This window comes from Patiria miniata, unplaced genomic scaffold (assembly GCF_015706575.1).
Source record: "Patiria miniata isolate m_02_andy unplaced genomic scaffold, ASM1570657v1 HiC_scaffold_15, whole genome shotgun sequence".
NCBI classification, from domain to species: domain Eukaryota; kingdom Metazoa; phylum Echinodermata; class Asteroidea; order Valvatida; family Asterinidae; genus Patiria; species Patiria miniata.
The window spans coordinates 5080492-5094059 of record NW_024037053.1 but is presented as its reverse complement, the minus strand read 5'-3'; the positions used below and the strand labels follow the sequence as shown (position 1 = coordinate 5094059).

General features: G+C 40.8%; 1 protein-coding gene across 2 annotated transcripts in view; it reads right to left on the bottom strand.

Moving 5' to 3' along the window:
* LOC119722546 (HEAT repeat-containing protein 1-like) overlaps positions 1-13568 on the bottom strand; it is a 30225-nt gene that overhangs the window by 4029 nt on the left and 12628 nt on the right. Inside the window, exons 22-41 of one of the 2 annotated variants that reach the window (XM_038192734.1) lie at positions 13334-13564; positions 12775-12906; positions 12532-12626; positions 12107-12238; positions 10154-10397; positions 9611-9739; positions 8801-9049; positions 7775-7898; positions 7212-7399; positions 7035-7087; positions 6590-6713; positions 6071-6214; positions 5525-5743; positions 4706-4833; positions 4498-4597; positions 3993-4145; positions 3655-3789; positions 3421-3525; positions 2779-2947; positions 2466-2623 (exon numbers count right to left, since the gene is read on the bottom strand). In XM_038192734.1, coding sequence (XP_038048662.1) covers positions 2466-2623; positions 2779-2947; positions 3421-3525; positions 3655-3789; positions 3993-4145; positions 4498-4597; positions 4706-4833; positions 5525-5743; positions 6071-6214; positions 6590-6713; positions 7035-7087; positions 7212-7399; positions 7775-7898; positions 8801-9049; positions 9611-9739; positions 10154-10397; positions 12107-12238; positions 12532-12626; positions 12775-12906; positions 13334-13564 — 3012 coding nt within the window. The remainder of the gene's footprint in view (positions 1-2465; positions 2624-2778; positions 2948-3420; positions 3526-3654; positions 3790-3992; positions 4146-4497; positions 4598-4705; positions 4834-5524; positions 5744-6070; positions 6215-6589; positions 6714-7034; positions 7088-7211; positions 7400-7774; positions 7899-8800; positions 9050-9610; positions 9740-10153; positions 10398-12106; positions 12239-12531; positions 12627-12774; positions 12907-13333; positions 13565-13568) is intronic. The other variant, XM_038192735.1, reaches the window with a different exon arrangement.

The window sequence follows — 13568 nt, the reverse complement described above, 5'->3', positions numbered from 1 at the left end:
AACAGCACTCGAGCAAAAACCTTCCCAGCTAAGCACAGCAGTGAGATGCCTCTGTAGTTATTGCAGTCTTGTCGGTTACCTTTGTTTTTGTAGAGGGTTATGATGTTTGCATCCTTTAGATCCTGTGGTATTAACTGGGATTTCCAGCAGGTCAGGAGAACAGCGTGGAGCTCTGCAGCCAAGATATTACCACCCTTCTTAAGTACCTCTGGAGGGATGCTATCAGTGCCAGGAGCCTTGTTGTTCTTTAAGCCGTTGATGGCATGTTTCACTTCTTCCAAGGTGATGGAATTGTCCAGCTCTTTCAGGATGGGAAGCTGAGGTAAGGTAGATATTGCAGAAGTACTGACTGCAGCATCGCTGTTGTAAAGTGAGCTATAGTGCTCTACCCACCGGTCAAGCTGTGCTGTTTGGTCTGTGAGGATGGCACCAGTGGACGACAGTAAAGGAGCAGATTTCTTTGGGGTAGGACCAATTGCCTCCTTAATGCCTTGGTACAAGCCGCGTAGATCACCAGAGTCGGCACAACGTTGGATGCGATCACTTAGGTGAGACCAGTAGCGTTGCAAAGCTGCTCGAGTAAGACGCTGGACAGTGCTCTTGGCAGCCCGAAGGGCAGCTTTTGAGGAGCGTGTGTTGATCAAGCGGCATTTGTTTCTGGCTGACCGTTTGTTCTCTAGTGCAGGGAGCAGTATGTCCGCGCTGTCCCGGAACCAGTCAGGTTGCTTTCGTGAGCAGCGACCAAAGGCAGACACAGCACTGTTGTAGACTACTGAACGGAACCTAGACCAAGCACCTTCAGGGTTGGCAGAGATTGGTGCTGAGCTGAAGTTACCAGAAAGGAGCTCTTGAAACTGAGTAACATGACTGATGTCGTGAGTTGAGACAGTGTCAATAGCAGGCAATGGTCTATGCGTTGCACGATGGAACTTCTTGGGTAGTAAACGAAGCTTACAGCGAACAAGGGCATGGTCTGTATTGCAATCAGCAGAATGCAAGCTGCGGCAGTGGGTGGTATCGCGCAGTTGTCTCTGTCTGACAATGATGTGGTCCAGTTGGTGCCAGTGCTGTGAGCGAGGGTGTTTCCAGGTGACCTTGGAGCGAACAGAGCCTGCGAAGAAGGTGTTGGCAATGCATAGGTTGTACGAAGCGCAGAGCTCGAGGAGACGTTGACCATTGTCGTTCATTCTCCCAACACCATGCGGGCCAATTACATTCTTCCACGCACTGCAGTCAGAACCAATGCGGGCATTGAAGTCCCCAAGGAGAATGATGCCATCACCAGCCGGGATATTGTGCAACAACTCACTAAGCTGAAGATAGAAGTCGTCTTTAGACTCTGGGGTAGACGTCAGGGTAGGTGCATAAGCAGAGATTAAAGTGACGTAACCAGTGCTCAGACACATGCGCAAGGACATGAGGCGAGGAGAGATGGCGGCAGGTTGCTGAGTGCAAGGGAGTAGGGAATTCCGAATTGCGAAGCCTGTACCATGCATAGGCCTCGCATCATCTGCGTAACCGCTCCAAAAGAAGGTGAAATTTTCCTCTCGAAAAGAACCACAGCCAGTTAGCCAGGTTTCGCTGAGAGCTGCAACACTTATACCAAGACGAGTAAGCTCGAGGTCAACCACTGCAGATTTTCTTGGCGAGGAGGAGTGGCTGTCTGTATGAACACCGAGAGAACGAACATTCCAACAAGCGAAGGCTATATAGGCAGTAGCAGGATGACGACCAGGTCGCGCCTGCCTGGAACACGAACCTTGCCGAGCAACGAAAGCCCCCGAAGAGGGTGGCTCCCGCATTGCCGGTAGCTGAATATTATTGGAAACCATCATGATTAGTAGACGCCGAGCGCCGAGGCAGAGGGGAAAAGAGAGCGAATGCTTGCCCAGGACAGATGCTCTCCTCTGGGCCTGACATTCATCGAATCCAGCGGAACGCAACAAAGCGTGACAGCAGGGATGAATGGAGGCTGCCCCGCAGTAGCAAACTAACTATGCCTGTTGACCAACAGCCGTTGACCCAAGATGAGCTCATCCGCTTGCCAGTCGGCTACAACATGCCAGTAGCAAACAATTGAATATGCCATGATTGTAGCTGCCAGCCCCTGCTGCCGAGCTGACAGATGTGGACTTTTAGGGAAATCTAGTTTCTCTATAAGAACTCATTATGTTCCAGGTAATTTTAAAATTTCCTTCAACAGAAAATTTTCCCAACCAGTATAACATTTATTTCAGTTCTTCATACGTGTTATTAGCAACAACCCTTTACTTCTCTCAACCCAAAAGCCTGGGCCCATGAGAGACCAGTAGATTTCCCTAAAAGGGCTACCCAGTTGAACGTATACGTCCCAAGATTTTTGTTGCAGAGGACTGGATTTATAGTATTGATAGTTAGTGTTCTTGGCTTAGGCGCAATTTCAACTTTGAAATCGAAGACAAGACGTTTTTCATTTTCTTGCCTACCTGATCCACAAGTGGTTGCATGAGTCGTTGGAAGCGTTCCTTGGAGACAAATCCTCCCTTGTCATACATGAAACACTTATGGAGGCAGTCTAAGATGTAGATGAGGAGTAAAGATGACTTCTCATCGCCGTGGGCAACGCCTTCAAAGAACTGCTTGTCTGTGCATAAATATACAATGTATAGCGTTATACAGTTGACTCTTGTTAATACAAACTCTACTACAACAAAATTCTGGCCCGAGTGAACATAAAGCCTCAGTTATCAACTAAAAACTCATATTTGTAGCTTCAAAAAGCATGACAAGGTTACTCACCAGTTTTGCAAGTATTATTGATGTCCAATAAATCTGCCGCCTTGGCCACTAAGTGACCAGCGAATAACGTGAAGAGACTCTTGAGTTTATCAGCGATGGCGTCAGAGAGACGATACAGGGTCAGCAAACGATCCTTGGGGGCGGTGCCACGTGTTGCCCAGTCAACCGCCTGAATCAATCAGAGAGAAAAGATACAAAACCTCACTGTACAGTCATTGAAATGAGGAAATCGGCTTGGAATGAGTCTGAAACTTTCAGGCACGCAACTGAGAAGTAACCAAAAAAAGAAGAACAATTTTAAGCTTTAAAATCAGTGTTTTTCAATGTTTTTTATGGTGTAAGTGTTAAGTCAAAAACAAGGAAATCAGCTGATTCGAGGAAAACTTGGTAACCTAAAATTTTAAATGTTGGGTGGTCAAAACGTGGGAAAAGAATGGATTTTAATTTCTACAACTTGATCAAACATGTCAGTTCTTGATTTAAGTCATGATCTTGGAAGTCGGTTATTGAAATCACATGCCTCTAATCCCCTTTCTCAGAAGTTTCATGAAAACAAAGTTAACATTTGTTGTTTATTCCTCATAATTTCGGCAACACAACACACAAAAACCAAATGTTAAACCTTATTGATGCCTTTCATACCTTGATGAACATTGGTCTGAAACTGGCCTCCGACATCTTCATTACCAGCGTCATCATGGCACTGATCACATGACCTTCCACATCATCGACATCATCTAAACTTTCCTGTAAAAACAAATAACTTAATTAAAAACAGCTCATGAAATTATGCCAGTGAACAGCAAAAACCCAAATTTTGGATCCGTACAAGTGTGACAAGTTGAATGAACTGGCTGCTTTTATCTAACGACTTACATCTGCATTTTTTGCTCTGTAGTCCAATGCAACCAGGAAGAAGGCAACCATCTGCGGCTGGTACCCGGCCATGTCAGTCTTATCCATAGCACTGAGATGATCTGACAAGATTGCCATAAGAGGACCGATACTTCCCTGTTCACGTGGGAGAACATTAAGTGGAAAATTTAAAACAGTTGTGACATTTCAATATGTACTGAAAACAGTCGCAGTTACTTAAAAAATAAAAAGGGATATAAGTTTCAGACTAAAACAGAAGTCAATTAAATCACAAAATTGGCAATTTACGTGTCCAAACCATTTTTCTCTTATGTAGACTTATCAGGGCATCATCTTACCTTGTGTGTGTCTACCATCCTATCATACACCTGACTAAACACAGGTAGCAGGACTCTTACAGCTATCGTACCAGCCAAATTGTGGCCCAGTGCTTTCAGTCTCAGATTCAACTGGGACTTTTCATCTTCACTATCGCTTGACAGACGGCAAATCTGCAACATGGAAAAAAAAACATTGATCATCAAACAATTTTAGAACTAATCAAGAAATGGCCTGATCTTGCAGCCTTAGCATGACCTCTGAATAATGTATTTCAGGTCAATCCGGTCAGTGAGCAGTTTGCAGCAGTTTAATTCATTTTTAAGCTAGAACTAAACAAACTTCTTTTCAAAAGAACCATTTTTGTTGGAACTTCTGACCGTCTGAATCACTGACGGACTCACTGAGTATAAATAACATCCAAACTTTCAGGTCACACTGGACTAGGTAAGTCTCGTCTTATAACTAAAGGAAAATATTTCGCTATTCTAGACAATTTCAACAATTAAAGAAGGTAAGACTTACTTGCAAGAGCAGATCCACTAGGTAGGGGCTCTGGAAGTGAGGTAGAGTCTCAATCACCTTCTGAACGGCAGTCACGGCACTCAAGAGTTGAAAGTCAGAGCTAGGATTATCAAAAAAGCCAAACAAAAAGTGAAAACGTATTTTCATGACACAAGTCCATTCATTAAAACCTCTCCCATATAAGAACTAAGGTGTGATGTACACATACCTGACGATTATCTCTTTGCTTGCCAAAACGTCCAAGAGGCGTGGCATAAGACGGGGGAGGTAACGAATGGAGTGCGCCCTCAAGACACGTACGCACTCTGCAAGGCATAGCATTGCACTCCCCTGCACCTAGAACAAACCAGCAGTAAAATTCTTGATTAACATCAAAGTGGATGTTAACAAAAACAACTTGGTTTATAAGAAATCAAAAGGGTGTTCAGGAAATATGAAAGTTATAAAGTTAAAGGGAATATACATCATTTGCTTTTGCTGTAATTTTCAGAAATGGATGGAATTGGGGGGTTGGAAATATATAGCAAATATAGTTACACTGCCTATTTTGAGGTTTTGGGTTCGAAAATGCTATAAAAACCAAGAAAAACTATCATTTTCCTGTAGTCTGGTTTCCTGACTCCATATAAGAAGAAACAGAGCAGTTTACATACATTGGGGAATTGTAAGGTCAGGGAACCAGTCGAGCTGGCTCTTACCCGTTCATAGGTATGTAATCGATTGCAAACAAGTGCGATGGTCAATTGGGGCCAGTTTTTGAAAAAAAAGCCAGTTTTTTTCCAACGCTGATCGGCCGACCAGCGTTGGAAATTGATACAAAAATACCACTTTTCTTGAAAATGACAGTATACCAGGTGCCATGATTTTACAGGATGCTTTACACTGTCATTCACTAACAGTCCAGCAAGGTATTTCAAAATGATTTGGTAGTTTTATTTTTTGATGTTTGCAAATGTTGCATTTTCCCTTTAACAAATTAGGATTAATATTATGCAATTATGAGACCTTGAATTTTTCCTCCACCAACCTGTGTGTTAACGCCCTCCTCTTCACAAATCCCGACAGATGCTTCCAACACCGGTCCAAATTCTTTCAAATGACTCTCTCCTAGAAGTGTGCATAGAAGTTTCAAACTATAGAGGGCAGTATGACGATTCACATCCACCTCATCCGTAACCGTGGCTTCATCCTTGGTAGCCATGGCGATTGTCAGGAGACCTGAGATCAAGCCCAACAAACCTTTACTCTGTTGGAAGATAATTGCCAAGCAGCATTAGTATCATCAAGTGACATCAAATGATTCGACTCTCTCAAAAAAAGATAAACACTGCCCTCTATGGTTCATATATGAAAGAGCTGATGCAAGATCATTGTCAACGACTCCAGGCACTTAAAAATACTCCATCCAACAACTAAAATCTTTAAATTTCCTTACAATAAAAAAATTATCAACCTGATGTGTGAATGCTACGCCAAATTCTATCAGCAATGCAGAAACCATATGTGCAATCTTAAAAGAAACAAGAAAAATCATCTCAACTAGCTACCTTCTAAAACCACAAACAATACCGACCTGTTCCTTGCCAAAGTAATCTTGATGCTGAAGAAGCTTGTTGTTCAGTAAGTCCATAGCCTTACGTCTGATGGTTGCTAGCTTGTTACCTAGGAGATGAACTATGACATCAATGAAGATATGTGCAGGCAGGAGGGCATTTACCTATAAGAGTGCAAAAAAAACACAAATCCAACAACTTAATCAAAACAATTCACTTTTCCCCACAGAGCACAAACCAAAAAGCAGTTCCCTTTTCTGTGAAGTCTATTATGGTACCCTTGCCAGATCGTGTTAACACTTCATCCAACGCGAACTGGATGCAAACGTAGATCCGATAGACTCGCAATGTTGGTTGTTTCCTCCAATGATGTAAACTCAAGTTTCCTTCTTTGTCTTTTCTAATAATATTCAAAGTTACTTTACAGTTCAGTGATTACAGTTTATTCCAAGCAGCTTCAAATAAATGATAAAAAAAAACACAAGTCAGAATTTTGGTTCATATACAGCATCTGTCTCAGTGTCCTTTCTCTGTCTTACCTTATCCAGTGCATCATAAGATCGATGTAATAAAGCCTTCCAGAATTTAGCTGTTTCCTTTCCTGCATTGCGATGGACACTCTGAGCAACCTGGCTGATGTAACCTAACAGGACTTCCAGCAATCTGCAACAGAAACAAGGACAATCACAAACTTGTTCTTATTACAAATTGTGGGCCATCACAATTTTGCTTTCTTATCTTTTCAAAACAGAGATTCCCTACTAATGTCAAATTTTCCAACAAATATTACCTTTTTAGAATTTATGTACAGTATATCACTACTGGTTTGACTTAGAAGGCATAAATTCTTTTAATGGCCAGAAAAAAATGAAATGATTGAACTTGAATCTGGCAGCTAAGCAGCACAGCGCCCTCGTTGTGTATGTACAGAGTGGATAGCAAATAAATGACACTTTTGTGAATTTTTGTCTATTCTAATCTTACCTTTGCAGCAACTTTTTCAAATTGTTTGCCTCCTCTGGAGTAGCATTCACCACCTGAAAAAGAGACCACAGAATATATCCATTTGATTCATTTTATTAAATAATTGACAACTGAAACTGCTGTACACATCACCTCGATAACAACTTCTTAATTTGGTTATTGGATTGAAGTCTTTACCTTTTCCACAAAGTCAGTGTTTGAGACGACGTGAGGCATGAAGCAGACAGCAGTGAATCGGAACTGTCTCATCTGACGAGCACAGATATGAGGATCAGCAGAAAATACTGGTCCCTGATTGGTGGAAGCTTTGTGCTGAGGTAGTCTGGTGCCGGTCTGTCTGGTGGCCATGGAGGGTCGTCTCTTATCTGCATCAAAAAATAAAGATATTATAAAATAGGAAACACATTTGGAGAATTTGGTCCCATAATAGCAAAACTTTCAACAAAGCTGAAAGTGTTTTTAAACCTGGTTAGATGAAGTTACAACTTAATAAAAAAAAGTTACTTTTTTGTTTAAGTTGAAGGGGTTTTGGGGGTAGTAATTGTCAACAACTACAAATGTGTGGGACAAATTAGCACATAGATGAGAGAAACTGGAATAAACGTGCCATTTTGTAGGTTTAAGTGAAAATCTAAACATCTTCAAAGTACTAAAAACAGACATGGTTAGCACAGTAAAGCAAAAAGTAAAAGAAATCCTGCAAAATCGAAATATTTGGGAAAAAACACAATGCTCCATACCAGTTTCCTTGTCTTCTGTCAGCGTTGATACATACTCCAATAACTTGGTTAGACTGGTTATCTGAACTTCCGGGGAGAACTGTTGGCACAGTGCCAACCAGAAATCAATACTACGACCTGGCCCCTGGAAAACAAAAAGAGAGAAATGACAGATAAAGTAAACTATAACATGTTTTGAATAGACCCCCCCCCCCCCATTAAGCACCCTGACTGTGGACAGGTTTTTGTCCCTCTGTGATAGGCATGAGAAGACGCTTTGTACATCTAGAAGGGAATAAATATGTGCTTGGTTGGTTCTAAGCAAGTACAGGCATAGGTGCCTGGAGCATTATCGGTGACTAGGCCCTTAAGCTGGCTTTAAACATGCTTGTGTAATACCAGGCAAGCACATATTTATTCCCATTCATAAATACCTTTGGGTCAAAAAGTCAAAACAAGATGAACATTTTAAAATCACAACGATTTTGTTCAACAATTTTACAGTTATTTTAAACACTCCTCTAGCTATGTTTATGGTATGTGCCTCTCATAAGAAACACTAAAAATCTTATATGGAGAGTGGAACGGGCGTGACGCGTACTACGTGACACTGCACAACACGCGGCGGTGCTGATGTAGTACAAATTTAGAACTTGTAGAAATACGGACTCTCTTGTAGTATTAGACATGCTTAAGTGAATTTGTGAGCGTACAACCAATAAAAAGAGTAAAAGGGACCAGATTGCATAGGACTCTAAATTTCATGTGACACCGGAAAAGTGTTTAAAGCCAGCAACTCGATGTTTTATCAACCATTTAAAACCACCCACTTACTAGCTCTTGACCCAAAAGGAATGGGTAAACTGTCTTAGGTATTTTTGAATTGTCATAAATTTAAATAACAAGACCAGTCAACAGTGAGGGTGCTTCATGCACATAACACTGACAATTATGTGACAGATATATGTCAATAAATGCCAACAAGGTAAATATAAGGTAAGTTTCATTTAACTAGCTCTAAATTAGTCATTTTTTGTCAGTCTTTACCTTGACATCGATCTCATCTCCTGGGTGCATTGCTGCTGCTCCCTTGGTAACGTAACCACCAATGAGTAAAGCTAACATCTTAGACAAGTATGTCTCCTGGCCCACTGTCATCATCACCTGGCTGAGGAGAGGCAATCGTCGATGCTCTGGAATGTGTGGAAAGGCATCAACAAAGACCCGCATCACCATGACAACGACTTCCTCAACACCGCCTCCAAGACTAGAAGGCAGGGACTGCTGGTTGCTCGCCTGGTAGGATAAAGAAAACAAAGACTTAACTTGCGAAGTGAATGAAAGTTGAACCAATTTCCCTTGCAGTGTTCCAACCCTCATCCTCAATGGTACCCACAGCTGCCTGAACACTCAGATTTCCAAGCCAAAATATTCCATGAAATACTTCACTCCAACCAGTTGGTTAAAAAAGGTACAATGCTCTAAACAATTAGACAATGCTGTTTCAATTTTTTTAAGTTTATTAAAAAAAAAACCACCTGACATGGGATTGTCACATTCTAAAATAAACACATGCGCGACTGTCTTTACACATTGTAAAATATGTGGATCGTCTCAACCCAATTATTTAAATGGGCTCATAAACACACACAACATTAAATCCCAACACCTTCAGTGATTTATTAGGAACCTTCCTCACTCTTGCAATGTCTCACACACGGTAAACTCAGCACCCACACTGTTGAACTCTTATTATGGTGGTATGCCTGACCCCATTCCAACAAAACATGCAGTTGGATTTTAAAGGGTTGGGGTGGTTAGGCTTAATCTCTTTACTATGGTAGAGGTTCCACTGACCTTGATAAGCGCAGGTATGACAGTCTCAATGGTTCGTATGATGACCTGAAAACTATAGCTGTCATCTCGATGTAACATGTGAGCACCCATGAAGGTAAAAATAGCCATGATGTTGTGCAACACGTGATCCTGAGTGCATACAATCACAAACATTAATATTTTGCTTTCCATGCTAATGCCAAAATGATTAACACACTTGAAACAAAACAGATTTCCTCTGATACTAAGGAAATCAGGAGAAACTACAATTGTATTGTTAAATCGCTTTTACTTTTGTTATGGATACAATACAATGTATAGACCATAATTTAAAAATTACTATATTTAGAAAATTGGTATTGTACTTTGTCACTTTCCAGGTTTTTGCAATAATCATGGCATTGTGATATAAACCTAACATTCTACTGCCTCAAATGTACATGTAATTGACGTTTCATTTGCAGGAATTCCATGCCAAGGCAGTATTAAAGTGTAAATTGGAAAAGTCATGGGTCTAGTGTGTTTTGACTTGAAGAGACCTTTTCAAAATGGAACAGAACTCACGGGGAATAGTCCAGCTGCAGCAGCTAGTAGCATCAAAGCATGGCGGTGGGTTTGTGGATCTTCAGACGTCCGTATACACTGTACAACCAGCTCTACATTGAACTGTTCCTGGCTCAATACATCAGCTGGTAGGGGCTTGTTGTCAGGCGATAGTCTGTTGCAGATGTTCAGTATTGTAGTCAGGATGAGTTGCTTGAGGTACTCCATAGAAGTCTCCTGGTCTGCTGAATCCTGCTCAAGACATCTGCAAGAAAATAAAACTTAAAAAATTATATAATTTTTTTAATTTCTACTTTTTATACTTTTTTTTCTTGTCAGCGAGCGCGTCGATTTTGATCATGCACGTCAACCTTTTTTTTCTTCAAATTCTCCGCGGTATCTACATCTATTGCCGCACCGCCTCTAATTTTCGTACCAAGGAGCACCAAAGAATTGGGAAGAGCACCAAAACAAATGATGGACGGCCCCAAGGCAATGATGGAGGATACCAAGGTATATGAGGACACAAAAATGAAAAATAGTACCCACCTTGTCTGTACAATCCAAGCTTGAATAAAAAACAAGTCAGGTGTGTTTACAAACACAAATGCCCCGCAACCGTGACTGTTCCCATGACATAACACCACTCTTTTAACATCAACTTACATGTACCTTGGTCACATGGAACATTCATTGACAGCATTAGTGTCTTCTGTAGGTTTTATATGAATTAATCCCTAATCCCTATAATCTCAGAATAAATACAAGATTTCTATTGTTTTAGCCACTGTGAACTTGACCCTTGACCTTTTTGCCCCAAATTCAATAGGCTTCTTAGGATTACCAAGAACAATCCACAAACCAAATTTGAAGTTCATATGTTAAGTATTTCTCAAGTTATCGCGCTGACAAGGTTTCTATTGTTTTAGCCACTGTGAACTTGACACTTGACCTTTCGACCCCAAATGCAATAGGCTTCTTAGGATTGCCAAGAACAATCCACAAACCAAATTTGAAGTTCACATGTAAAGTATTTCTCAAGTTATCGCGCTGACAAGGTTTCTATTGTTTTAGCCACTGTGAACTTGACCTTTGGCCTTTTGGCCCCAAATGCAAAAGGCTTCTTAGGATTGCCAAAAACAATCCACAAACCAAATTTGAAGTTCACATGTAAAGTATTTCTCAAGTTATCGCGCTGACAAGATTTCTATTGTTTTAGCCACTGTGAACTTGACCTTTGGCCTTTTGGCCCCAAATGCGAAAGGCTTCTTAGGATTGCCAAAAACAATCCACAAACCAAATTTGAAGTTCACATGTAAAATATTTCTCAAGTTATCGCGCTGACAAGATTTCTATTGTTTTAGCCACTGTGAACTTGACCTTTGGCCTTTTGGCCCCAAATGCGAAAGGCTTCTTAGGATTACCAAGAACAATCCACAAACCAAATTTGAAGTTCATATGTTAAGTATTTCTCAAGTTATCGCGCTGACAAGATTTGTCCGGACACACACACCCACACACCCATACTTGTTTCACATGACTAGTGTGGACTTTCCATTGCTTTCGTGTAGTTAAGAAAAACCAGTGAAAAAACTCATTTTTCTCAAACTGTGAAAACTCTTTCAACCCAATTTTTTTTCTATGATTCCCTTTAGTGTTTCTCTTCATTCTGCTACAGATAAACCTAACCCAAAAATGCCTCTAAACCTGTTTTCCAGAAATGGGGAAACACTGTGTGGACGTGGGGTAAGTCCACACAACGTCGGTGCTACCTACATTATGTGGACGTCTTTTGTTCGGAAGTCCACACTGCGTATGTAAGACAAACTCACCCACCCACCCACACACACACCCACACACCCACCCACCCACCCACCCACCCACCCACCCACCCACCCACGGAAGGACAAGGCGGAAACAGTATGCCCCTTCGGCTTCGCCGCGGGGCATAAAAAACGAGGGTGGCTAGCTTACCTTGACAGAAGATGAAACAGTGCTGGGAGCAGCTGAACCAACCCTCCAATCTTCCTGAGTTTCTTTTGTTGTAGGAACTCTAAGATATGAGTAGCACGTTGCCACTGGCCTGCTTCTGGATCTCTCTTGCCGCTGGAAAAAAATGTATTAAATGACTAACCAAAGTCTTAAAGTGGTATGGGAATAAGATATAAACATATCACCAACACTCTATTTTAGTAAAGAATTCTATCACATTAAGAAGTACTAAAAACAAAAACAAAAAACCTTTCCATTGTCAGAGAAACAACACACAAAGACAAAATACAATCCATACCCCTTTAACAAAAAAACAAAAAAAAACAATTTCAAACACTGTTTTCCACTTTTGTTTGACTGCTTTCCACTCTATTATTCTATTTCTTTTGAAGTTCCTCTTGACTTACCCCCTTGCTCTCTTGGCACCTCTCAGACTTGTTACTTTTCCATCCGCCTGAAATTTGTTGAGTTCATTTACAATTTGTTCGGCTTCAAGGGGCAACTAAAAAAAGAAAATATAATTTTAGTATATAATGCTTAGTATCTTTACAAAATAAACTTCTCTGAGCCTTTTAAATCAGACGTTGATTTCAAAGTTGAAGTACAAAGCCTGAATAACTAGCCCAGCATGAATAAGACTAGGGTAGTACCTTTCTGAGGGTTCGTCCGATGCTAGAAGCCACCAGTGAATTTTGGGTAGCTACCTGCTGATCTATCAAACTTGATAGGAGTTGCTGCTTTAAGACACTTGTCGGTATCGCACTGAAGAAGGCTGGTGTTATCTGGAAATAACAACACAATCTCTATGAACGTGTCCAAAAGGCAATAAAAAAATCTTTCGCACAGTTCTTAGCTTTGAAATGATTGCAGATAGTGCTATTTATATGCTATATGTTGGAGGTCGAAATTATAACTTTCTTTCATAGAGACAGTCTGTTTCAGGGAAAATCTTCTAGAAGTGTTTCCTCCAAAACATTTTTATGTTATACTGTGTTATCATGAACATAACTTTTAAAAAAACGAGACAAAATTTCCAACGCTGAAGTATGAAGACAGAATTAAAGAGCTTTTCTTTATTATCGACCAAATCTTATAAATTGCTTGATATTAAATTTGCTGAAATTCTGTTCTTGGGTTTTACTGAAATTATCAATGACAGGGGTTTTTAATAACCGCTTACTTCGTTGGATTTATAAATGTTATCAATACCTGTTTAAGAATCATCTTTTGTGGAGATTTCCCCAATGGAGGCACATCTTTTTCTCTTTTCAAGCCAACAACAATGTCATCAAAACAATGTTGCAAGAGAGCTGCCGTTTCGGGGATGAAACGTCGGATAATGCTGTCTAGAATCACTGCCTTGTCATCGTTCATTCCTGATTTGGCCTGACTTGGATCCACGAGATCATGGAACATGTCCAGTAGCAAAGACAGAATGTGCTGT